The sequence below is a fragment of the Aethina tumida genome, chromosome 1 (assembly GCF_024364675.1).
Source record: "Aethina tumida isolate Nest 87 chromosome 1, icAetTumi1.1, whole genome shotgun sequence".
Taxonomy (NCBI): Eukaryota; Metazoa; Arthropoda; class Insecta; order Coleoptera; family Nitidulidae; genus Aethina; species Aethina tumida.
In genome coordinates, this window is record NC_065435.1 from 49,196,183 (window position 1) to 49,222,592 (window position 26,410).

General features: G+C 30.3%; 1 protein-coding gene and 1 long non-coding RNA gene across 2 annotated transcripts in view; one reads left to right on the forward strand and one right to left on the reverse strand.

Moving 5' to 3' along the window:
* The first annotated feature begins 2,236 nt into the window (after nucleotides 1–2,236).
* The window catches only part of LOC126264462 (uncharacterized), a 131,311-nt gene continuing 107,137 nt past the window's right edge, over nucleotides 2,237–26,410 (forward strand). Inside the window, exon 1 of the long non-coding RNA XR_007547169.1 lies at nucleotides 2,237–2,269. This is a non-coding gene — a long non-coding RNA (uncharacterized LOC126264462). The remainder of the gene's footprint in view (nucleotides 2,270–26,410) is intronic.
* LOC109595126 (uncharacterized) lies at nucleotides 4,900–6,391 on the reverse strand. The gene is made up of 2 exons (XM_049962506.1): nucleotides 6,324–6,391; nucleotides 4,900–5,834 (listed from the first exon to the last, which is right to left on the reverse strand). The coding sequence occupies exon 2, from the start codon at nucleotides 5,757–5,759 to the stop codon at nucleotides 4,941–4,943; it is 819 nt and encodes a 272-aa protein (XP_049818463.1). The 5' UTR covers nucleotides 5,760–5,834; nucleotides 6,324–6,391; the 3' UTR covers nucleotides 4,900–4,940.

A 26,410-nucleotide genomic window follows, 5' to 3' on the forward strand; every position in this document is an offset into this window, starting at 1 on the left:
TAAATACATTTAAATTTTAAGTCCTAAATACTATTCTTTAATTTAAGAAAATAATTTATTTTCGTCAACATTTTACAAAATATAAATTTGCTTTTCTAAGCATTCAATTAAGACAAAAAGAACACAAAATCAACAAATCTTACATTTGAAAATAACTTGCCTACTGGACCTACAACTACTCTCAATAAAAATACGTCTTTATGTTAACACATTTTTATTTCAACTCAAACACAGAATTAATACATTACATGGCAATTGCTAGTACTGTCAATAAAAATATGTCTTTATGTTAACACATTTTTATTTCAATTCAAACACAAAATTAATACATTACATAGCAATGGCTTTTAAAGCCTTCGTGGTACTAATAAGAGTGTACTCATTGCCTGCGATCGAAGCAAATTTCTCCTCAATGTATACTAATTTGGACACAACATCCTTTAGTCCCACATAGATTGCTTTTGGGTTGTCATACCCAGATGTAGACATAAGTCCCATATTTATAATTTGATTCAACCACACTGAATACTTCACTGTTTTGCTTAAGAAATCTTGATAGTCCATTGGCGGAATACTGAAAGCTGCAACTGCATGGGGAGTATGTATAGCAACAATAGCTTCTTTGAACAATTTTGTTTCAAAGCTTTGTACATCTGTCGGAATATTTGGATTTTCTTCAGTTACATTTATTAACTTATTAATTATGTTCACTCTTAGTTGACGCTTGTTAAGAAAGTGTGGTATTGTTCCTATCATTGTAAGAACATCTTTGGTCCAAGTCGGTTTCTTGGGTAGAAGCAGTTTTAATTCAGCTGTGCACTTAGGCATTTTACTTGGACTACCACCAGTTGAAGCTAAAGGACTGATTCTTTTAACTTTGCTTGGACCAGGTGTTTGATCAGATGTACCTGGCTTGTCAGTGGTAGCTGCTTGAAATATCTGCCCAGGCGTAGATGGTTGGAACGACGTGCCTAGTTTAGCATGCAGCAATCTAGAGTTTGATAAATTTACTGCATTATTAGACAAATTGTCTTCCGGAATGTCCAAATTTAAGACAAAGTCAGTGTCACTCTTCGGATCAGTTTTTTGTGAACTTATTTGAGTGTTAGTCAAATCAGACAGTGGCATAGTTGATGCAGCCGGTTCCATTCTGCCGTACTTGTGTACCAGATTGACTTCTAAAGAACTTTCAACAGAGGTATTCTGAAATAAATATTAAAATATTGTCATAACCTCAAAAAATTAAAAAAGGGTGACATCAATGTATTAACGCAATTAATTTATATATTATACGATTAATACAAATGCAGGATAAAAGAAGGTCATAACATATTAAATTACAAGAAATAACTAGCAAAAATTCAGTAAATAAAACTTACAATCACAGACACGTCCTGCTTCCAAATTAAACGTCGAAGATTAATGGCGACGTTATAGTACTGTCATTTGTCAATTTTTGAGCAATTTTTTTTATTTCCGGATATCTTACTATTAAGGAATATAATGACCATACTTCTTAAATTATAATTAAATTATATTATAATTCTTATGTCGAACAAGAAATAACTAGTAAAAATTCAGTAAATAAAACTTACCCTCGCAGACACGTCCTGCTTCCAAATTGAACGCCGAAGATTAATGGCGACGTTATAGTACTGTCATTTGTCAATTTTTGAGCAATTTTTTTATTAGTTTCATTGAATATATTTATTTATTATATATTTATTAATATTAATATCTTACTATTAAGGAATATAATGACCATGCTTCTTAAATTATAATTAAATTATATTATAATTCTTATGTCGAACAAGAAATAACTAGTAAAAATTCAGTAAATAAAACTTACCCTCGCAGACACGTCCTGCTTCCAAATTGAACGTCGAAGATTAATGGCGACCTTATAGTACTGTCATTTATCAATTTTTGAGCAATTTTTTTTTTATTTCCGGATATCTTACTATTAAAGAATATAATGACCATACTTCTTAAATTATAATTAAATTATATTATAATTCTTATGTATTTTAGAAACTGTCAGTCTAATTTACTAAACGATTGTTGAACGAATATTACAATGAAACAATAAAACTGTTCCTTAAAATTTGTCTATTAATTTTGATTTAATATAGTCTTGTGAGCTCGAAAAATCTTGCCTTCATCACTTAAACACTTGGTAATAGTATGTTTTTTTTTAAAGATATTCAATGACCATTGTCAAGAAACCAAAATTGAACCACCATGGAGCTCCGCACAAAAATATCAAAAAGTAGGTTTTAATTTCGTGTAGTTTCACTTTATTTAATTACATGTAGGAAGGGGGGTTAAAATTATAGTTCACAGACGTAATAAAACGCATGAAAATTTTTTTATTTATATAAATACAATATATACAATAATTTAAATATATTTAGGAAACAGAAGATATCCATCTAATAATAAATACCATAAAGCTTAATGCAGTTAGCTTCATTGAACTTTGCATGTTTAAGTCGTTCAGCGACTGAATTATATATGTGAAATAGTGACGCATTTAATGTCTCGTTACAATAACAATTTAGACTTAGACAATATAATAAACTCACCTATACAAACGTGGACTATTAAAAAATGCTTATATATGTCTTAGACCGCTCCCCCACACATTTATCATAAAGGGTCAGAACAATTTACAACTTATACCTATTCTATGTTTAGATCAAACAAACAATTTATTTAATTCATTTAATTCAAAATTTTATTAAATTAATTATTAAATATTACATAGCTATTGCTTTTAAAACAGCTGTGGTATTAATAAGAGTGAAGTCATCACCTTCAATCGGATCAAATTGCTCCTCAAGAAATACTAGCTTGGACACAACATTTTTTAGTGCTTCATAACGTTTCTTTTCACGAGCTGACTTCGATTTTGTCAAAACTCCCAAATCTACAATTTGTTTCAACCATACTGAGTACTTCAATACCTTACTTATGAAATCCTGATAGTTCCTTGGCGGAATACTGAACGCTGCAACTGCACGAGGAGTAAATACTGCAGTAGTGGCTTCTTTCAACAATTGTATCTCAAATTTTTGTACGGAAGACTTTCTACATTCTTCCGCTGACTTTACTAAAAAGTCAATTATTTTCACTTTTAGTTGACGCTTGTTAAGAAATTGTGGAATTGTTCCAATCACCGCTATAACATCCTTGGCCCAAATTGGTTTCGGGGACAAAAACAGTTTAACTTCAGCTAAGGGCTTAGACGTTTTCCTTGCACCAGCGCCATTTGAAGCTGAAGATCTGCATCTTTTAATTCTATTCCCAGACCTGGTTGGAGATGACTGACCGGATGTGCCCGGCTTGACAATGGTAGATAATCTTCTTGTTTGAGCGTTAGTTATATCGGATAATGGTCTAGCTGAGGTGGACGACTCCATTCGGCTGTAGTTCTGTATCAGACTGTCTTTTAAAGAACTCTCAAAAGCGTTATTCTAAAACAAATGAAAAAAATATTTTATAACCTCAAAATGTAAAAAAAAAATTTAATTGAATATTTCCACAATAAGCTTATGTATTCCACAATTAATATAAATACAGAATAAAGGAAAGGTCATAACATATTAAATTTCAATAAACACCTCATAAAATAACGAAGAAAAATACTTACAAGCTCAGACACGACCAGCCACAAAATTAAACGTCAAAGAATAATGGAGTTCCTATAAAACTGTCACTTGTCAATCTTTGTGCAAATTTAATTTTTTCTGGGTACCTTAGTATTGTCCAATACAGTAATTAAAGTTGGCTTATTAATTTTTGGGTTGTACCATTTTCTTCAATTTCGGGAAGAGGAAATAATCATAGAGTCGAAATCTGGTAAATAGGGGGCGTGAAGAACCAATTGGAACTTCACTGAATTGATGGACTTGTGACACTAGCCTAATACATGTTAAAATAACGCCCTCATCATTTAATATCGTGTAATACTAATGACAGATTTCTTTTAATATATTCCAGGGGTGGCCAAGCACCTTGATAGTCCGAGCCAAAATTTCAAAATTTGAAATGTTTCGAGAGCCGCAGTATTTAAAAGATATGCAAAAAAGTTATTAAAAAAATTTGTTTACAAAAATTATATTTATTGAAAATATAAATAAAAGTACAAAATATGTGTATTGTATTTAAATATTAAAAATTAAACACATTTATTTCACTTCTCTTGATAATTCTGGAAGAGAACTGGGGCCACAAATAATCCTTCAAAGAGCCGCATGTGGCTGAGGTTGGCCACCTCTGACATATTCTATGGAAGTTATATTCCTGATGTTACAAACCTGCTTTGCCTTTCCCAGAATTTTTTCCCTTTTTTATATTGGTTGAACTGAAAATTGTTTTAAAGCATAACAACGACCAATATTTCCATGTTTACAGCATTAATTAATTAAATGATTTGAATTTAAGTGGAATTCTAGTTTTATTACAAGTAGGAAAGGAGGTTTAAATTATGGTTCACAGGCGTAATAAAACGCATTACCATTATTTAATATATTACAATACATATATACATTACATGCAATACTTTAGAAATATTTGAGAAACAAAAGTAGGCGACAAAACACCATCTAATAAATAACAAAATAATACACCATAAAGCTTAATGCAGTTAGCTTCATTGAACTTTGCATGTTTAAATCGTTCAGCGACTAAATTATATATGTGAATTAGTGACGCATTTAATGTCTCCTTACAATAACAATTTAGACTTGGACAATATAATAACTTCACCTATACGAGTGTGGTCTATAAAAAATGCTTATTTATGCCTTTGACTCCGCTCCGCTCTCCCTACACAATTTTCAGAACAATTTAGCACGTATACCTATACTCTGCGGCTAGATCAATAAAAGAATCTGGCTAAGTTAACATTTTTATTTGAATTAAGTCTGAATTTAACATTACATGGCAATTTTTTTCAATGCAGTTGTGGTATTAATAAGAGTGTAGTCGTCGCCTTTGATCACAGCAAATTTCTCCTCAAGACAAATTAGCTTGGACGCAACACTTTTTATTCCTTCATAACGTTCTCTTTCACGTGTTAACTTTGATTTTGATGAAGCACCCATATTTATAACTTGCTTCAACCACATTGAGTACTTGACTGTTTTAGTTATGAAATCTGGATAGTCCTTCGGCGGGGTACTGAAAGCTGAAACTGCATAAGGAGTAAATATTGCGGTAATTGCTTCTTTCAATAATTTAGTTTCATAATTTCTGGCGTAAGTCGAAATATTTTCTTTTTGTTCCGTCAACTTAATTAAGTGATTAATTAAATTAATTTTCAGTTGACGCTTATTAAGAAACAGCGGTATTGTGTCGATCAACTCGTGAACATTTTTGGTCCAGACTTCTCTCTCGGGAATGTTGGTTTTAACGTCATCTGATTGCTTAGACGTTTTACTCGAAGTAGAACTGTCGGAGCTACTTGAATCTGAAGAGTTGCTTCTTTTACGTTTATTCGCAGTTGCGCCACATGGTTTAGTTGGATTAGCTGACTGATCAGATGTACTTGGCTTGGCAACGGGAATTGACTTAAATACCAAGCCAGACGTAGATGGCAGAGACCTGCTTAATCTACCATGTAGTAATCTAGAGCTTGTTCCTTGCTTAGGTTTGTCTGTGGGAATATCCAAATTTAAGACAATATCATGCTCACTTTCAGAGTTACTCCTTTTTAAAGTTTCTTTTTCAGTGTTAGTCAAGTCTGTCAGTGGCATAGGTAATCTAGATGATTTCGTTCAACTGTATAAATATATCAGAGTGTTTCCTGGGCAACGTAGAAAGGGGCTATTCTGAAACAAATGTTAAAAAAATTAAAGAACCTCAAAAAAAAAAAAAAATATTGTGAAATTGCAACATTAATAAGATAAATATAAAAATTTTACAGTAAATACAAATGCAGGATAAGAAGAAAGTAATAACATATTAGAATTCAAAAAATAGCTCGTAAAAATTCCAAAATTAAAACTGGACAACTAAACATCAATTATTGTCACTGTCAATTTTGGGGCAAAATTTAACTTTTCCGGGATATCTTACTATTAATTAGCAAACATTATCCTGCATCCCAAATTATGAAACTGCATTTCTAATTTACAAAACGATTATTAACATCAAGCAACAAACAAAATGGCCCTTTTCATGTCCAACAATTTTTTGATATGATTGTACACGCCCTCTTTTTAGTATCTATAAGACAACAATTGTCAATTACTGTGCTCAAAGTTTGCATGTTTGAAAGAAAAATTCATTTCAGATTTTAGAACAAAAAATGTACTCACCGAAAATATGTGTGTTGTTCTGTTGATATACGAAACGGTAAATGAGAGATTCTGGTTGTCATTAAAACAATTGCACAAATTGGTGGCAAATTTGAATCTTAGGGCATCATTTGTTATTTTATAAATTGGTGGCAAATTTGAATATTAGGACATTAATTATCATTGCACAAATTGGCGGCAAATTTGAATCTTATTAATCGATCATAGAAATAATACTTAATTTAAACTAGTCTTGCCACATTATTTTATTTAAAATATTTAGTTACATAAGCAATACAATTTTTTCTATATTATTTTCGAACTAATTCATTAAATCGTAAATCAATAGTTAATTCATAACGATAGGATTATTAAAACACTTGGCAACATTGGCCAGTTACAATTAGTGTGGACAGTATACGGGCCTCGAACATTAGTCTAATTAAACCAGTTTCAACGGATACTCACACACCTACCAGATTTTTCTTTAATATATCTCTCATATATTAATAAAAGCAATTTAATCCCCGACCTGGTAATTGTTCATTATTTTGTACCGATGGCCAGGGGCGGCATGAGTAATACCCACAGTACGCTGGTTTAGCACTGAATCAAGAAAAGTATAAATATTTCAAATTAATTTAATTAATTTTGTCATATTAAATGTAAGAATAACTGTGTATAATTTAATGGAAAAATATGGAATGGATTATAATTATATTAATGTTGGTTCTAATCAGAAAGATTGGTAATCCTTCTCTGGTAACAATTTGCTCTGATCACATATAAGTTGGCAATTCACAAGTCTGTTTAATGAGCCAATAGTCAGATATAAATTGTACAGATAACTTTTCCTGTGATAAAATTATTTAGAAATGTAATATGTATAATCAATGTTACGTTGGCTTTTGAATATGGACTTCTACTAAAAGGATGCATATATCATGTTATCTGTAAAATGCTCCATTAAGTGGCACTTATGTTTTAAAAAATAATCGATTAGTTTAAAATCATAAATTATGACATATTTAAAGTTTACTGGGTGTCCCGGAGAATAAAATTCTTATGCATATATGTGCCCTAAAAACACGTTGTCAAAAATTGGTTGTTTTTTATATTTTATTCAGAATTGATCAGATTTAGGGGCTCTTTAACGGGTTGTTTGAGAAAAAATGTTGAGATTATCCATGTATTCCGGGATACCCTGTACAAGAAATTATAATTTGGAATAATTTCATTTCTAAGATAAACATCCTTAATGATTATGTTATTAGATAACCAACAAATGATTATCCTTCAACAAATCTATTTGCTAAGCAATCTAATTGGGATTAAGTTAAATATTTTATTGGAATATTTAATCATATTACTATATTTAGAATACACAGATATCATAGTTTGGAGTTTTACGCTCGTGAAAAAATCTGATCGATCGTCTGTCGTTCCACGTTAATAACGTGGGTGTATAATAACAATTTAATTAGTTGCAACATTGTATGTAATAACGCAATATATCTACTTGACTTTTTTGATGTTCGCCAATACTAAAAGAGTGGTTTATCCTTTGACCTTTCTTGATTAGCAATTTAAATGTGTTTGGGGAAAGTCCAGGGGTCTTTGATAAAGCAGATTAAACTATTAATTATCAGATGCAGTGCAAAATGAACCTACTTGTACATTAGATAACTCGGTAAGAATTTATCAGCAGGCACGATGCACTTTTATCTTCCGCATAATTAAGTACTTATATAAATGCATTGGCAGATATCAGTACTTAATTTTTCGCATCAATTGTTGCAACATGTGAATAGCGCAAATCAAAGAGGATACGACCTTCGTCGAATCAAAAACTAGTCAAGTCGGTCAAAAACCATCCGAACCACCGGTTATCGGTACGTCATGATCGTCGTGGCGTCGCGTCAGACCCACTCTCCCGTCCCCATAACCCCCATAACACCCATAACCTAACGCAACGCCGTACTTTTTAATGACCCGCCACTTGCATATGCTGCATAAGAATGTAAACACAAACCACTGCACTTCCGGCAGCGGGTGTAAACCGGAAACACGCAGCCGCTGCCGGGCGTTTGTTTCGAAACCCCCCTTCGAGTCCCAGTCCCTGAACCCGTTCCGGTTTTGGTTCCGATATTATAAATAAATAGCGTCGGTGTCTACTGATTAAAGTGCGAGCAGATGAGCAACCTTTTTACACACGAATAAACGTTTCAGAAGTCGGCTGAAGATTTCCATTGATCCCATCCCCTTTACAACACATCAATTTTAGAGCTATGCCGTCATCAAAAATGTAATGCAACCGACGATCGAAATGATGCGAAAAAAATTGAACGGGGGGGAGGGGGGTGTTCGTTCTAAATTCACCAAAAACATATCTGAAACCGCTTTTTCAGGTAATTAATTTATTTATGCACGCCCCTGGAAGTGTGTAGTGGGCGACCTGAGCAGTTTCCTTCATTTAATATTCTATCATGGAAATGGTGATTCAGTGATTCTGTTTTCATGTGATTTTATGAACGAGAAAATGAATTTTAAATATACGCGACTGGTAAGGTCACCGAACGGATCGGCTTTTGGTGGCTGACCTTACACGTTATTTGCATAATTCAGCTTTGCATACGTTCTGCTTTGCTTTTATCTAATTTCGTTTCCTAGTTGTGCACAAATGTAACACAATTGTACGGAGCAATTTTCGAGCCATTATGAGATATTGCCCGGGGGCAATTTGTTTAGTGGTACATTTTAGAATGTAATTGGAAAAAAGGAAAAGCGGGACCCTGTTGCGGAGCCCGCAATTTTATGGATTTAATTATTGGGATACAAAGTTCAGTAACATTTGTATTATTTCTAGTGGAAAACATTTTTCTTGGCCGAACCATTTTCTGATTGTCCTTTTACATTGTTCCCGGGACCTACGCCCTTATAAATTAAAAAGCTTTTAAGGTAAATCCGACGGCGAACGAAAATAGTAAAAATAATTGTGCACATTATCTTATCAAATTTATTTTCTTATAAGAGAGTCCTAATTACTCGGACTGTATATTTCGCGTGTACTGTATCACTTCGTAAGCAGCGAACGCGTTAATTTACCGTTCGTAATCAGGGGCGGACAACTTATGGTATACTGTTCATTCTCTGCATTACGGTAATAGAGGTAATATATTTATGACGATAAGAAGGTATAAAACAGTAAAATTTAAGACCGACTTAATCAAATGTTGATCTTTCCATGTTTTCTTTACGATGGCGATTATGTTGAAACAGGTACAAGGATCAATTAACTTTACGCCGATTGGGTGTTTTCGCTAAAAATTGACTTTTTAATAATGCACGGTCCTAACCTATTGATACACCTCTGGGGGTATCCAGGAAGAATATCTCGACAGTTGTTGTATAAAATTTACTGCTGGTTTTAGGACGAATGCAATAAATCTTGGCAAAAATAAATGTTAATGTTTATGGGGTCCATAGTTAATTGAGTAATATTGCAGTGCACACAATTATAATTTTATGACGCCGAAGTAACGGTAGAAATAGTAATTTTGCCTTTTGGACTAAATTAATTGCTTACTCGAAGATAAAATCTGCGTAACACAATTTTTTTTTTTTGTTATAAGAACTTTTCACGAACTACAAATAATGAAATTTAATTAAAACATTTTTTTGCGTAAATCTAATTAAAAGGTGTTTATCGCACATTGTCATGTGCATAAGTAGAACGGAAAGTTTTAGAAATTGCTCAAACAAATTTAAAATGAATTAAAATTTATTTAAATACCGGTATCAAACACCGAATGATGAATTATGGACAATGGTGGATAATAAAATTTTGAAACATTTTATGTTGCCACAATGAAATAACATACACGTTTTTTGGACTATGACATTAACCCCAAGTAAATATTTAAATTATATAAACGACTTATGTATGTATTTATATGTATGCACTTTTATCACTGTATTTGCTTTAAAATGTTTTAATAAATTCATAAGGAATTATTTCACAGGTAATTAGAGTCAAGATAAAAATATCTACTTCTCATGAAATATGTATGAAACGTGACATGTAACATTAAAAATACGATTAAAAAATTTCGGAAAGTTTTCACACACCACATTTAAATGTTTCATTTTAAAATCAAATTATAAAATCTCATCTTAAATGTGACATAAATTCTATCCACCCAGGAAAATATATTACTGCATTGATAACGTTTTGATTAATCAATCTAATGCAAATTTAAGTAAAAATAACTCTTATCTAACCTTGAGCTGTACTATCTACGATTTCTTTTATCGGTCACTCTGAAAATAAGAGGCGATACTTTTTTTATTATTCTGTTTTTGACCCACCGAGACTGATTATTTTCATTTTTTTTTTTTTTTTTTCGTACAATTATTGTTGACAAAACAGGAAATACCTACATATAATGCTGTATTTAAAGGACATTCCAACAGTGCATTAGTGAAAAAACATTCCGTCAACTGATATCACAAAAAAAATATTATTAATAAACAACCGGTTATTACGAAACTACACAATCAAGAATTAATTAATAACATTTGATGTTGAAAGGGTAATAAAAATAGAAAAACTAAAGCAATTTTGCAAATTAAAAACAACAAAATCGAGTAAAAGTAATCATTTCAGTTTGCTAAACTTCCAAAGTTCATACAGGTATCATTTAAACTACAGTATTATTTATATTAATTTTTTAGCAGTACAAAACTTTAAAGTTCAGTCTCAATAAACCTATAACGATAATTTCTAATATGTAATAATTTTAATTATAATTATGTTCATTTATTATGTTATGGCACTTGAAACACGTTATTTAAATATGAGCATTTTAATAAATTGGTCTTAACACTTCAAAACACGATTAAATATGTAAATGTTTGATGGAATTTTTGTTTTAGGTGCACAGTTAATTTTCTTTTGATAAGCAATTTGCTTAAATAAATTAAATCAGACAAAATAACACTGTTTTTTTCATAAAACTACACGGCAAAGTTTGTCGATGAGCTCATAAATCACACTGACAGCCAAGTGACGTGACATTGTGACATTGTGTTTGTTTCTACGCCAAATTGTTTTGTTATTAATAAAGAATAACAATGAATTTTAGTGATTGTTATAAAATTCCCATTATTTGAAGACTGCTTTGTGGTTCAATTTCTTGAACAAATAAAATCGTTAGTGGTAAAGCAAACCGTTGGATCATCGGTACCTGTATGTATAAGTAAAATATGGGAGGCTCTATTTTGGGATCCAACCAAAAATTACCCCAATATAATAAAAGCGATCGAAGCGTGAATGATTATTATTGAACAAACAGATTTTACTTCCTGAAATTTAGTGAAAAATAATGGTGTGGGCGCAGAATAATATCCAGTTGAAATTTCATTACACCGCCAATTTGTCAAGGCCTAAACTAACACGTGAAGTTGTTATTAGCCGTAATTTCCTCCAAAAAAAATTATGAACATATTTTATCAATATTACGCACTCCCTTTTGTGACGAGTAATAATCATTCCGCCTTTACAATAACTTATTTACGAAAGTAAAAAATGGAAATAATGCGTGAGACACAATAATTTATTACGCCGGCCCGGTAATATTAACTCGGCTCACTCATCAAATTTGGGGCTGATTATATTTCAGACCGGTATCACCCCGAAACTTGACTCCTGAGCCCAATTTTTTCAGGGACGGGCCAACAGGAATTCGGTCCTTTGTTTTTATTAATGCGACAGCTGAAACATAATTTAATCTGGGCCCGCTTAAAAGTGCGTTAATGCATCCTAAATGGCACCCATGGCGGAGGCAGGATGTTCTACAGTCAATAATTAATTGAATATGAGGAGAATATACGTGCACACGTCTAAAAATATTTTTAATGGATGTGAATTTCTTGGTTCGTCGCAGACACGATTTCAAATAAACCCGGCGTGATTAAAATATTAATACACATTATCAAATTTTTATGAGTTCGCACGCTGATTAGATAGAACCCGAGTAATTGACCTTGCATTCACCCCCATAGAAAGTTGTGTATGTGTGTGTGTGTGTGGCGGAGTTCGCATCCTAATTATAGTTTCTTGCATTTTGAAATTTAATTATAGCCCCAGTTTTGCAAATATTTCTGCGATAAACGGCCTCGGGGTAAACATACCGATAGAGTTAATATAAATTCGTTATGTTTGGCGTATACACCGATCCTTGGAACGCACGCCAAAAAAATTCAAAACTCACTTCTAATTTCGGAATACCCGACCTTGGGAAATGCAAAGTGCAATGTAACATCTGTTTGCAGGATTATTAGTATGCGGTGAATTATTAGTGGGTTTTTTTCTCTCATTTTCTTACTTTCAAGTATTTGTTTATTTTTGAAAGTACGCAGTTTGAAAGGTTTGATGTGGCACGGACTTTTGTTAAATGTGTTAGCAAATCTATAGGTTGAACATTTAATTTTAAAAATAAAAAATTCATCGTCGACGTATTGATTTATTCGGCTGTGATTTTTATTTTTTTTTTTTTTTATTTTTTTTTTTCAGTTGAACAAACAGTCCCGTCATACGTTTTATGCTGTTCATTAGATTCGAATGAATTTTAAACATTTATTTTCCACCTTTTAATTGATTATTGTTTTAATTAAATTTGTAAACGTTTACATTAAACTGTTTCATTAAAAACAATTTTTATATGGGAGGGGGTTGATATGTAAAATAACAAACTGCCGACAAATAATATTTCAATGTTGAAATAATCTCTGTTTTATTCATCCGTATTTAATTCAATGATCAATTTATTTTAATGTAGTTTTATATTAGATTATTAATTTATTTTAAATATGAAATACAATAATATTTGCAACAATGTAAAACATATTTTTAAACAATAAAAATATAAATAAAATCCTAATGGAAATATATAGTAGTCGTCATTATTACAGTAAATATTAAATATTTTAGCTAGCCATGTCTTTTATTTAATGTGAACAGTTAAAATAAAATTAATTTGCTATTGTTGTTATAAGAACTACTATCTATATTCTTATTGTATAAAATGTTACATATATTTTTCTGAATTGAGCTGGACATAAATATCTTTAATTTTGAAAATGTTTTCTAATGATTAAATCTGTGTTATTCAATTTAACACTTTTTTATAATATCCTTTTTGTTTTGTACTTTTGGCCCATTTGGCATAAACTCGGTTTATATTTCTTCTAGCTTTTTGAATTATGCTGATAAGTTCATTTAAATTTGTAAAATTTTTATGTCGCATTTGGTTATACTGTATATGTCGGACAAAATTAGAGTGACTTTCATTTTGTTTAAATACTAAACAATATATATTTACGAGCAGTCATGATAATGATAACATAAAAAAAAATAAAACCAGAAAATGAATAATTTTAATTGAGACTCTTCTCAAAAATTAAAAAAATCCAACGTAAATGGCCTAATGTTTAATATATTGTCTAGTATCCCTTATTGGCTATTAATATTACTATCCATATTTTTTTTTTGTATAGAGATTAGATTGGAAATTATTTCTTCGTCTATATTGTTACAAACATTTTTAATTTGTTCACACACATTCGCTTTATTTCTGATACAATTTGCTCTAATCTTTTTATCCACAATCTCTCTCAATCTCTCTCAATTTTCTGTTTCTGATTAAAATCGGGAGATTGAGTTGGCCACTTTAAGTCATTGGTTTTTTGTTGAATAAATCGTTTTTTAACAAGTTTGGCAGTGAGTTTGGGATCATTGTCATGTTAAAATATAAATTTTAACGGCATTTCACATTCATAATAGGGTAGCATTTTCTAATATGTTACAATACAAAAAACGATACATTTTGTCTTCTATTTTGTTAGTCGGGTCCATACCGTAAGAAGAAAAAAAACCCCAAACCATACCACTGCCACCTCCATGTTTAAGAGCTGTTGTCTCATATTTTGGATGGAGTGTACTGTTTTTAGGACGATGAACAAACTATCCACCATCACCGAAAATATTAAACTTGAATTCGTCCGAAAATAGTACTTTTTTCCAATATCTTGCTATCCAATTCCCATGCTTATGAGGCAAAATAAGTCTTGCTTCTCGGCTCTTTTTTGAAAGACAGCTGGACTTCTTCCTGGCAGCCCTGCCTCCACTAATCGACGATGAATTGCTCTAGAACTACTTGATTTATCTCCTAAATCTTTTAAAATTTGAGTTGCGGACATCCTTAGATTATTTCTAATGTTGTTCTGGGGGATTTTCCCTTTTGCCCACCTCGTCTTCAATTCTCCACCCTTCCATAAACTCAAAACCTTTTAACTGATTTTGATACCACTTGTTTTGATACAAGAAACTGTTCGCTTGTAACTTTTTGCGATCTTCCTAGACAAAATATCGATGATTTGTTCTTAACCAACACGTCACAATTTTGAATTTATGTTTGAGATCGTTTTCATGTTGAAAAACATTTTTTAAGAGTATCATTTCTTCAGTATATGAAAGAAAAGTGTTGTTTAAAGCCATCGTGTTTGACTGTGGGTATAAGAACAAGTCAAAATTTTACTCACATTTTTAGTAGAAACCAAAGCTTTTCTTGCAGGTCTAGGTTCAAACGAACCCTCATCCACTAAACATTTACACATAGTCCTTGAACTAATTTCAGTCCCATTTTCTCCAGGTTGGATTTAATTTTAGTTGGTAATAAGATTGGTTTGTTTATTGACATTCCAATTAACCAATAATCGATTTTCATTCAAGTTATTCCAACTCAGACAAGTTTTTTCGTACGCACCTCTTGGCTAGTTTCTCTAAATTTTTTAATATTACGGAAAACAATTGACTTATTTTTTTTTAGTAACATTATAGTTACTGGCATCCAACTCAAGTAGGACGGCAGCTTATATTTTTAACATATTTTAATAACTTGCTCTAATTACCACTAATGTACATGGTTTTAATCTTGTCCCTCATTCGTTCAAAAATGTTGGCTTTACCTAAATATAGAAATACCTTCGAAATCTTCAAAGTTATTTAACATCCGGACCCATAATGTAGCCTTTTTAAAAGATGGCCGGAGCATAAATATCAAAGTTAACGTACGGATTATAGTTGTTATTAAAGGATACCGGGTTTTTCCTCGTTTTTTGTTATAGATCCAGTCGAAGTATTTCCGGTTTTTTTTTTGGTACGATGTCCATCACAAAATTTTTTACTTTATTTTGCACCGACCGCAAAATTACCATTAGAAAAGTGTCTGCTGCACTTCGTGAAACATCGGACGCATTTAATTACGCGGTTTACTCCACAAACAAACACCTATAGATCTTATTGACAAACCAGAATTTCATTTTGAGACACTCAAGCGGATGCGTCAATGTGTAAAAACATGGTTTTCGTGGAAGTACACAGAAAACTATAATCGGAAATGCCGCTGATTTCAGGTTCAACAATTTCTCTCCCGTGACCTTAAAACGTTTTTCAGACCTATACACGGTGAGTGAAGCCGCCTAAAATATTTACGGGAGTAGAATGCGGTCTGGGTTTATTTATTTATTGATACAATTAACGTCCATCCATCATTTATTTATTTTAAAATTGTTTCCAGGTTTTCCAATATTGAGCATAATAATTATGTTCAATATTTTATTTAACTATAGTCAATTTTACATTCGTTTTGATGCATTTTAACTAATCGTCGCCGCCCGATGGTATTTCATGTGGTTTAGTGAAAACATTGCCAAAAATAGATTTATCGCAGTTAAAATTGTCTTGTTTAAAACGGATTCGGGTTCGATCGCACACGAAAAGAACGTTTGTTGTTTTCAATTAAACCACGGTAATAAAACGAAGGTCAACACACTGAAATCAACATTACCTCAGATAATACAGGCACCATATACGATAACAAAATACCTTTAAATCAGGAAATCACTCGCATTATCCTTGTAGGTGACAATGACTTCAAACATACAGTTTTAAAAATATTTGCAAACTTATTAAATTTAAATGTTTACTTATTTACACGTGAAGGTTGCAGTTTGTATTTAAATTAGCCGATGGTATTATGAAAATTCATAAGTTTCCATCAAAAAAAATTTATTCCGACCATGATTGATGACATATTAGCGGTATTACAATTGTTTACAAATTATTAAGAATTACGAATGTATCTTTATGTTTTAAATCGGTACATTCGTAGATATTCATTTTTGGTTTAAAATACGCTTCGACATTTTACTCGGTACTTAAACCCTATATGACACCACTTCCGATCCATTTTCATAGAAAAATTTTGCGAATACTTTTGTATTATTAGTTGGCCTCAACTTCATGGTAAAAATATTTATTTTGCGAATTACCATAGACTCCTATTTTCATATGAAGAGAACTTTAAAACCTGTTATAAACCATTTCAACAAATATGCATTTGGCGCATCTTCCGACATGAAAAGATAAAAAAAAATAAGTGGTTCCAGTTTCTGGAAAGATATTTATACAGTTTTAAAAGTAGTTTTTATTGTACACAATGTAAATTTGTGATTACACTTTCTCGGAGTAAATTTAAATTTAATTCAAACACTACATTTGAACTAAATCCTTTCATTAATTTAATCTGAAATTGAATTTGTAAGTTTTTGTCACGCGAACTTCATGCTTTTGTAATTGTTTCTGCAGATATTCGCTAATTTATGTTAATAGGAGGCGTTTTTCATTAAGTAAATATCGAAACGTGTTGTTTAACAGTGTGTTAGTAACACATCTGCGAAATGTAAAACAACGATTGCTTTTGCAATGTTCGTCAAAACCAAAATTATGTAGATAATTAAAATAATTAATAATAATAAAAATAGCAATTTTCCAATATATACTTTTTTATTTTATTATGATAAAATGGTACCTTTAAATGACCACAGTGTGATATATCTGACATTTGGTAGATTTAAAAAGTCACAGTTGAGTCTTTAAAATATTAAAAAAATCATATTTTCCAGGAATATATAATTTGTGATATAAGATTTGTGATAATTTTTCCGATAATTAATTAATAATATTGTCTATAAAATAAGTTTTTAAAATTTATATTTTATATCAGCAGACATTTTGGCACAAATTGCGACATAATTATTAATTTTCAAACGAATTATCAATGATTAAGATACGTTAAAAATAATTTTTTTGTTTGTGGTGAATTTTGAAATAATTAATATTATTGTCTTAAAAGGGGACTTATTTATTTTATTTAATTTTTCAAAAATTTGGACCAATTTGTGACAAAATTACTCATTTTTAAACAAATTGTCAATGATAACGAACATAGTTAATAATAACATTTTTGTTTACTTTTTTTCACATTCTATAGACATATAGTACAAAATACTCATCTCAAAACTATAAATCATCTTAAAATTTCAGACAATATAATTACAGCAATTAGAAATATATTATTTGTGATGTAAAGTAAATGTAGTTTTTAAAAATCTGGTAATGGTTAAGGTACGTTAATAATAACTTTTTTATTTATTTTTTTATCACTTAGCACATAACTGTAATACAAAATATTATCTTAAAAAATAAATTTCTTTAAAATTTCAGATAATAGAAACCATAGTTGAGTTTATCTTTGTGGTAAATTTAGATTAATAATATTGTCTATAAATTAAAAAGAATACTCTATATTCACATGTATTTGTGACATAATTACTAATTTTCCAACAAATTATCAATAATTAAGGTATGTTAATAATAACTTTTTTGTTGTTTACTTTCTACGGGCATGGCATGACAAATGATTAAAATACATTAATTATTTTATTTATTTATTTTTTTATTTTCTGCAAAATAGTCATAAAAATACTTATTTTCAAAAATTAAATGTCCCTAAAAATTTGGAACAATAGGAATCCATATTTGTGTTTGCCTTTGAAGTATTTGACAAATCCAAAAAACTTATTTAAGTTTACTAATTTTCAAACAAATTATCAATGGTTACGATACGTTAATAGTATTTATTAACTTTGTCCAATATCATATTTGGTAGATTCAGCGTCTTCACCCATGAAAATTGTTATTTTCCAAACGTTTCATAGAGTTTTAAATATCTCGAAATTTATCAGGAATATTGTTGATATTTTATAGACAAATTCAATGATTTCAAATGAAAAAGTTGTCTATCAAAATTTTAAAAAAATAAGCTTTAGACGCTTAAATCAGTTTTTCAATATATGATCTGGCCAAATACTCGCCAAAATCTAATTTGATATATCCAGATACAACCACAACTAGTGTAAAACTGGAATTAAAACAAACTTGTATCACAATTAGAAATGAATAGGTTTCCCCATCATGATATTTTAATGTGCTTGTTTAACTATAATGATGATTGATTGTTATCTGATTAAATTTTATGATTCTAACATTAAGTGCTCAAAAATGTTCACAACATTTTAAAACATAATTGCATCAAGGCCCCTATCCACAATTTAATATAAAGACAAAATTATTGGCAAAATATTACCCAACACCTTCACTCATTTAGGTCCTCGATTATGATTATGATTGGCGGCGTGTAGAACGGTGCCACCACAGCCCACAACCGTGCCGCACGTCATTCAAACGGCGGGAACGCATATAATATAAGAAAAAAAAAATGGCTCCGATTTTCCATCGCGGTTCATCTCTAATGTTTAAATGCAAATGCGTAATTGATCTAGAGTGTGCCGCGTTCGCAATTGTTTCATTGCCCCGGGCCCGTAGCGGTTCGCCTTGACGGCCTGTCACTTTGACGGGCGGCAATTGTTTTCCGGATAGGTCCGGCCGCGGCGGAGGTTAGGTTAGGTCAGGCAGCGTTCACGCCATCAAACGCAAGAGCGAGGAAAAAAAGCGGACGCAATTACTATTTATTTGTTTCGGAGACGCTGCCTGGCTGGGAGTAGGTGGGCTTTGTGTCTTGTGTTTCCGTTTGACACCTTAATTGCAGGATATCTGCATAAATGGCAAGGGGTTTTGATAACTTTGTTAAACATTTTGGTATTTTGGTTCTGTTTTTGGAACGGTTCAATTTCCCCAAAGGATCCGTCGTGTTGAATCAGCACATCATAAAAATTGCTGTTGTAATCCACTTGTGGTGACTTGATTCGATAATTACAAACTCGGTACCTGCTTATTAATTTATTATGTTCTTAGAAATTTTACTCCATAAGCTAAAATACAGTTCTTAGTCATTTTATTTATAAACATCGTTATATTGTATCATGTATACAAAGGTATTTTCGATTAAACAAAGTGTTTGATCATTGTTTAATACCCACATACTAAATTTTAATTCCTTTGTAGAACGGATGAATCCCCGCTTAAATATTACAAACAGAACTTTAGGCAGTAGTTTTTTTGTATACTCAAACTTGTATCTGATGGAATTGCTGTGGATCCTAATATATTTCATAAAGATGAGACAATTATTTTTGATAATTACCTGCGTTAATGAAGAAGAAATGATTCCAAGAACAAACTGATTTTGAATTTGAATATTACAATTAGTAGATTCCGTGACGTTCTTAGAAATGCCTGCTTTAAAAGAAGTGCTTACTTAATTGAAAACATGGTAGATGTATATTCAGATTAAAATGATACATTACAGAATTAATTGACGATTTAACAGTGTTTAACAATAAGACAGGCCTGATGAACTCCACATTAATTTGTATGAACATATCTAAAAAAGTCGGTAGGAACACTTCTAGATGTAAGAACTCGAATCCAATTAACGATAAAGTAATCATTGTAATTAAAAGCAATTATACGAGAATGGTTACGTGAAGTAGAAAAGTGCGGGACCGTTTGTAATCAGTTCTTAAAATCGTTCTGTGCCGCAGCGAAACAGCACATGTATGTACATTCGATGAAAATAAAATAAATAATTCAGAGATTACAAGTATGTGCTTTTATTTCCATACGAAGCATATTTATAGGAGCTTTGAGCACGCGTTATGTCGTTACACACGCATTTGCATCGCTACCAACCCATTAAATAAAAAGTATCGCCTATAAATATTGTGCGATTAATTATAGACAGACCATTTTCTACGCTTAAAACCGCCTAAAATTTTAAATTAAACGGCACGTTCGAAGAAATTAATTCTACAAGACTTGTTTTAAATGAGAGCGTTGCGTGCAAATTAAATATAAATCAATATATGATTATCGAACGTTATTGAACAGATTTTAGAATAGGAAAAGTGATCGGACATCTATAATTTGAGCAAGTTTAATGTTGCTGTTGAGTTTAATTATCCTTTGGAATAATTACATCTACATATAGTAAATTATTTTTAAATGTATATTAAGTATTCAGGACAATGTTGCAAATAACTGGTTGACTATGCAATTACTGTTTAATACAGTGTATTAGCAAATATGTAATTAAGTAAAACTGATTCGTATAAACTACTAATCTTAATGTACTTTCATTTATGCTTTTAGATTAAGCCAAGTTCTTGGTCCAGACATGCAAACACGTTGAAATATCAATTAGGAATTTATGTCACAGGGTCACTAGAAAATTAATATTGAAATAAATATGGGCTTTATCAAATTATAATTTCATCACATCCTAATTTAACTGTACGTAATTATTTTTAAATTATTTTTGAATAATTTAAAAACAAAAAAAAAAACTAGAAAATAATTGTTTTAGCATAAAAACTCGATAAAATTAAATTAATGATTTATTTTAAAAACATGTAATTTTTATCAAAAGAATTATTACTCTTTTTTAATGAAACAAACTATTATAGTGTATAATGTATAAAGTTGATGTAAGAAATCAAAAAAAAAATAAAAGCATAATTAATTATGATTAATTAAAAAAATGGGGAATATGTGAAATGTATCAAAATTTTGAGTTATCTCATATAAAAATTAAAAGAAAATATGGGCAATAAATCTGTGATAGTTAGTAATTTATTTTTAAATTATTCATTTTGAGTAAACGGCTTTTTATAACTCTCTTCAATATAAAATCGTTTTATTTTTTAAAAAATTATTAATGTACAAATAGAAATCGTTAAAAAATTGTAAATGTATGAAATTATCAGAATTTTGAGTCAAAAAATTATCATATAAAAAAAAAATTGAACAAAAATTTTACAGGAAATAAAAAATTTAGATCCTTCTAATTTATTCTTTAGTAAATGTCTTATTTTGTCATCATAGATATAAAAACTTTCTATTTTAATATACAAAGAGAAAAGAAATAAGAAAATAGTTGGGAAAATTAATTAATTTACAAAATATCACACAAAAATTACATATGTAATTATATATTACAGGAAACAAAACTGTGATTGTCACTACTTTATTTTTAAATTACTCATTGTGTGTAAAGCAATGTTGATGTACAAAAAGTTGTTATATATAAAATTGATATAAATACTTTATATTACCTAAATATAGAAGAAAATTAAATAGTTGAGGAAGATAAATTAAATTACTAAAATGTTGAACATATGGAATCTATCCAAATTCTGAGTTAAACATATATCATGAAAATATTAAACTAAAATTTTACAGTAAACAAACTGTAATTGTTAGCAATTTATTTTTAAATTACTCATTTTGAGTAAACAGCTTTTTTTACTCTTACCGTTAAAGCTTTTTATTCTTTAAAATAATGCTAACGTAAAGAAAACAATTTTTAGAAAAGCTAGTGTATATAAAATTGATGTATATACTTCATATTACCGAAATATATAAAAAATTAATGGTTAAGTAAGATTAATTAAATTACAAAAATGGATGTATCAAAATTTTGAGTTAAACTTATATCATGAAAAAAATAAACAAAAATTTTACAGAAAACAAAACGATCATTATTAGTAATTTATTCTTAAATTACCCATTTTGAGTAAACAGCTTTTTTACCCCTTACAGATATAAAAGCATTTTATTCTTTGAAATAATATTGATGCATCAAAAGAAGGCAATTTTTAAAAATAGCTCTTGTGTATAAAATTGATGTGTAAGCTTCATATTACCGAAATATATAAAAAATTGTATAGTTAAGGAAGATTAATTAAATTACAGAAATGGTGAACATGTGGATGAATAAAAATTTTGAGATAAATAAATGTTGAGTAAACAGCTTTTTTGTTTCTTACAGTAAAAGCTTTTTATTCTTTAAAATAATGTTAATGTATGGTACAAAGAAAAGAGAATTGTTAAAAAAAACCTAATACATTTATATAGGTATGTGTTTGATAATATCCTAAAAAATAACATCCTCTTAGTTTCTTATTAATACATTGGCGCAACAACAACAAAAAAGTCTAATATGGATCGTTTTAAATGAAGTAAACAATTTACTGCTTATACGAGCGAGTATCTAATAACATCCAGCGTACACGGGAAGATTTCTTTTGAAATTTTTCGTTGGCTTACAAGATGTCGGTTGATTCGTGGGAAACGGGTTTTACCAATTGCGATAATACATCACAATCCGCCGATAAAACATTTAAATGCGTGTAAGATCATGGGCTGGCTTAAACATTTGATCACACGCCATCAATTACACGTTTTATTTCCTTCGTCTTATTCGTGTTTGTTTCCTATAAACGTCTCATGACACGGCAATTTTATTGCTTTTTTCCAATGTGCGATTACTTAAAATACCTTGGGAGCCAATTCCATTTTCTCTTAGAATATATAAATTATACAGAATCGAGGTTTTTAACCCCTGACACAGTGATGCCCAACATCAACATCGACACATTTGAACCAAATAACTAAACGTTCGAAACGTTCATAAATAAATTATTAAACTTTTTTGCATGTTTGTGCCAAAAGGCTTTTCCGATATGTATGCAATGAACTACCTTGAGTTTAATTGGTAATAAACCACTATAAATTACGACCGTTCTTACATCGACTTCCCAATTACAAATTCCCAAATATTATGCATAACACTTATTTTTGGTAACGTTTGTCCAACAAACATTCTTAGACACATCGAAATAATCGAAATAATCTTGGTACAATTTGCGCCGATTAATTTCATAATTTATGCGATGCGGATTGATGCATTGTGTCTTCGTACAATAATGTCAGTTCGATTTATCGGATCTCAATGGATACGGATAATTATTTATCACGCGGGTAATTTCTGCGTTACGACTCGCCTCATAAATATTCCGCAGGTCTTGGTAATTAGCGTTATAATTTTGGCAGTGCCCGAACCACGTTCAGAATTAATTTCTCAGAAATAGAATATCTGGTAAAAACAGGCTGTTTAATTAGAGATAAAATGAGACCTACAACGCCACTCTAGTCTAAGTAAACTATAAAGGCATTTATATATTATTAAAAGTCTGAACTGGGAAGGGTGCTCGTTAAATATTTCAATTTTCGTGGAAAGTCGTTACTACGGGGTCCGTAGTGCGGGCCGTAAAACAACCGGGGCCGTGGTGACGAACTCCGGTTATCGTCGAAGTTGGCTAGGTTTTTGGAGGGGGCGCAGTATTTAGTGGCGCTGAAACAACAAGCAGTAAAATATAAGCCACTATTAAGATTACACTTTATAATCTACAACGGAGCGACAGGTCTGGGCTTAGGGGCCGACTTACTACGACAACTTGGATAAATTGGTCGAGGTGGGCGCTGCAAATCTTCTGTCAAATTCGGTAATTCCCTCCCGAAATGGACTTCCGACAATCCGTATGCTCAATTAAACAAAATTATTTCACTATATGTTTACATATATTCAATTTGATTAATCACTAATTATAAATAAAGTTTATCATCTAATCTAATCTGAAATTTGATGTGTTTAAATGTATAAATTATCACATTTTGTTTTTTGCAAAACTTATATGTTTACATCAGTTATAGGGTGTTTTTAACTGTTTAACTGTTGAGATTAATCAACATTATGGATAAAAAAGTATATAAAAATATATATAAATTAATGTTTGTAGAATATTTTATAATAAAATGTTTTTAAATTAATATATTTATCTACTTAATTATTACATGTAATTTAAAAAGGATTTTATTATTATATACTTATAGACATTTTTTAAGTATTTAATTGTAATATTTATAAAAAGTTATTATTTAAAAGATTCTAAAAGATTCTGTTTCTGATGATTTAAATCGATTTTTTCCTAGTTGTCTTTTGCTTATTATAATTATTTATCATTGGTCGAAACTGTAAGAAAATTATAATTTAGTGGCTAAGAATTTATGACTAAATAAGTCAATTGTTTCCTGTATTATTAAAAATTTTAGAAAAACTGACTAGAGAAAAAAATGAGTTCGAATCACTTTGAAAGAAAATCGATTATTTCAATTGGAATATCAATAAACCATCCAATCATATTACCAACAGAAATTAAAGCCAACCTGGAGGAAATGGGACTTGCTGAAATTTGTTCAAGGATTGTAAGAAGATAGATATAGTGGATGCATTTGATCCCATACCTTCAACAAAAGCCTTGGTTTCTATGTGAGTAAAATTTTAACTTGACATTCATTGAGCCACAGAACAGTGGGGACGAGTATTGATATATTGAAGAAATTATGCTCTTAAGTAACGTGTTTCGACATAAAAATGATCTCAAACACAAATCCAAAATTGTGTTTATTGGTTACAAAACCAAGGAATTGATGTTTTCTCTTGCTCGTCCCAATATCCAGATAACTACCCCATAGAAAACAGAGAATTCTAACTCATCACAGCAATTTAAGAAGCCTTAAGGAATATGGACTTGTCGTATATTCAGAAATTAATTGAATCTATGCCAAAATTATATATCCAAAAAAGATATTAGAATTAAAATTTTTATATTTATGTCCAGCGCAATTCAGAAAAATATATGTAACAACAACAATAAATTAACATTATTTTAACAATTCACGTTAAATAAAATAATTATGGTGAACATATTTAAAATTAAAAAAAAATACTTAAAATTGACCATCACTGTATAAAATATAGGCGTCAAAGGCTAATGCATCCCTGGATTATCTCGAATTTTCGTTAAATTTTCATTCGCAAGTTTGTATAAAATATGTTTGCCGCAGTGAATGATGTTGTCTTAAAAACATCAATTATCTTAATTCCCATATACAGTTAACAGTTTTTGTCGAACCCAGACCGGGACGGTGTTTGCTCTATAATTTTACTTCGACATTGTCTGCATGAAATTGTTAAATTGACATAATTTCGTGGATGTCGGAATTATACATACATAGGCTGTTTACATAAGTTCAACCAACTTGTAATAAACATAGTTCCCGGAATTTACATGCATATTGACTTTAAGAGACGCGTTCGAACCTGTAACTACATACGTGTATGTAACTTTCCCAAATTCCGACTTTGTTTTTACGATAGTTATGCTTAACTTATTTGATTTATTTCATCCATGTTTACTCAGGGATTAGTAGTAACACGTGGACATTTTTCTTGTTATAATATATTTATTTAATACATTTTAACCATTATGGCTATGATAATTGAATCGATGTTAACAGGCAAACATCTATTTTTTACAATAAGTGTCAATATTGATAACTTAGGTCCAATAATAATAATAATACAATCACACATATCCAGGGAACAACAATGTTATCTAATTGGTATTAATATTCCAAAAAAATTCTATTCAACGCTTTCATTACGTTAAATTTTTCTTGTAAATTGATTTTGTTATCGTTCTCAAGCGACAGAATACAACGGCGATAAATAGTTTTGTTGATATTTGATAAATGCGTGTGTTGTATTTATAAAGTATATTTCTACAACAAAAGGTCAGCCATGTTAAAATATTACTAGAGGATAAATTCTATTATACCATAATGTAAATTGAAATTCAATATTTTGTTGAAGCTAATAAATACAAAAGGGAAATAATTAAGAAAATGTTAAAACAGAAGTGCCTATGTGTGATCTATGCGGTGCCCTGCGATTATGGAAGCATATTAAACGTAAGTATCTAATTATAGTAATGACTAAATTACCTGGAACAATGTGTATGAGCTTAAAAGTATTGCTTTATCGGTTATTCCTGTCGATTTTAGT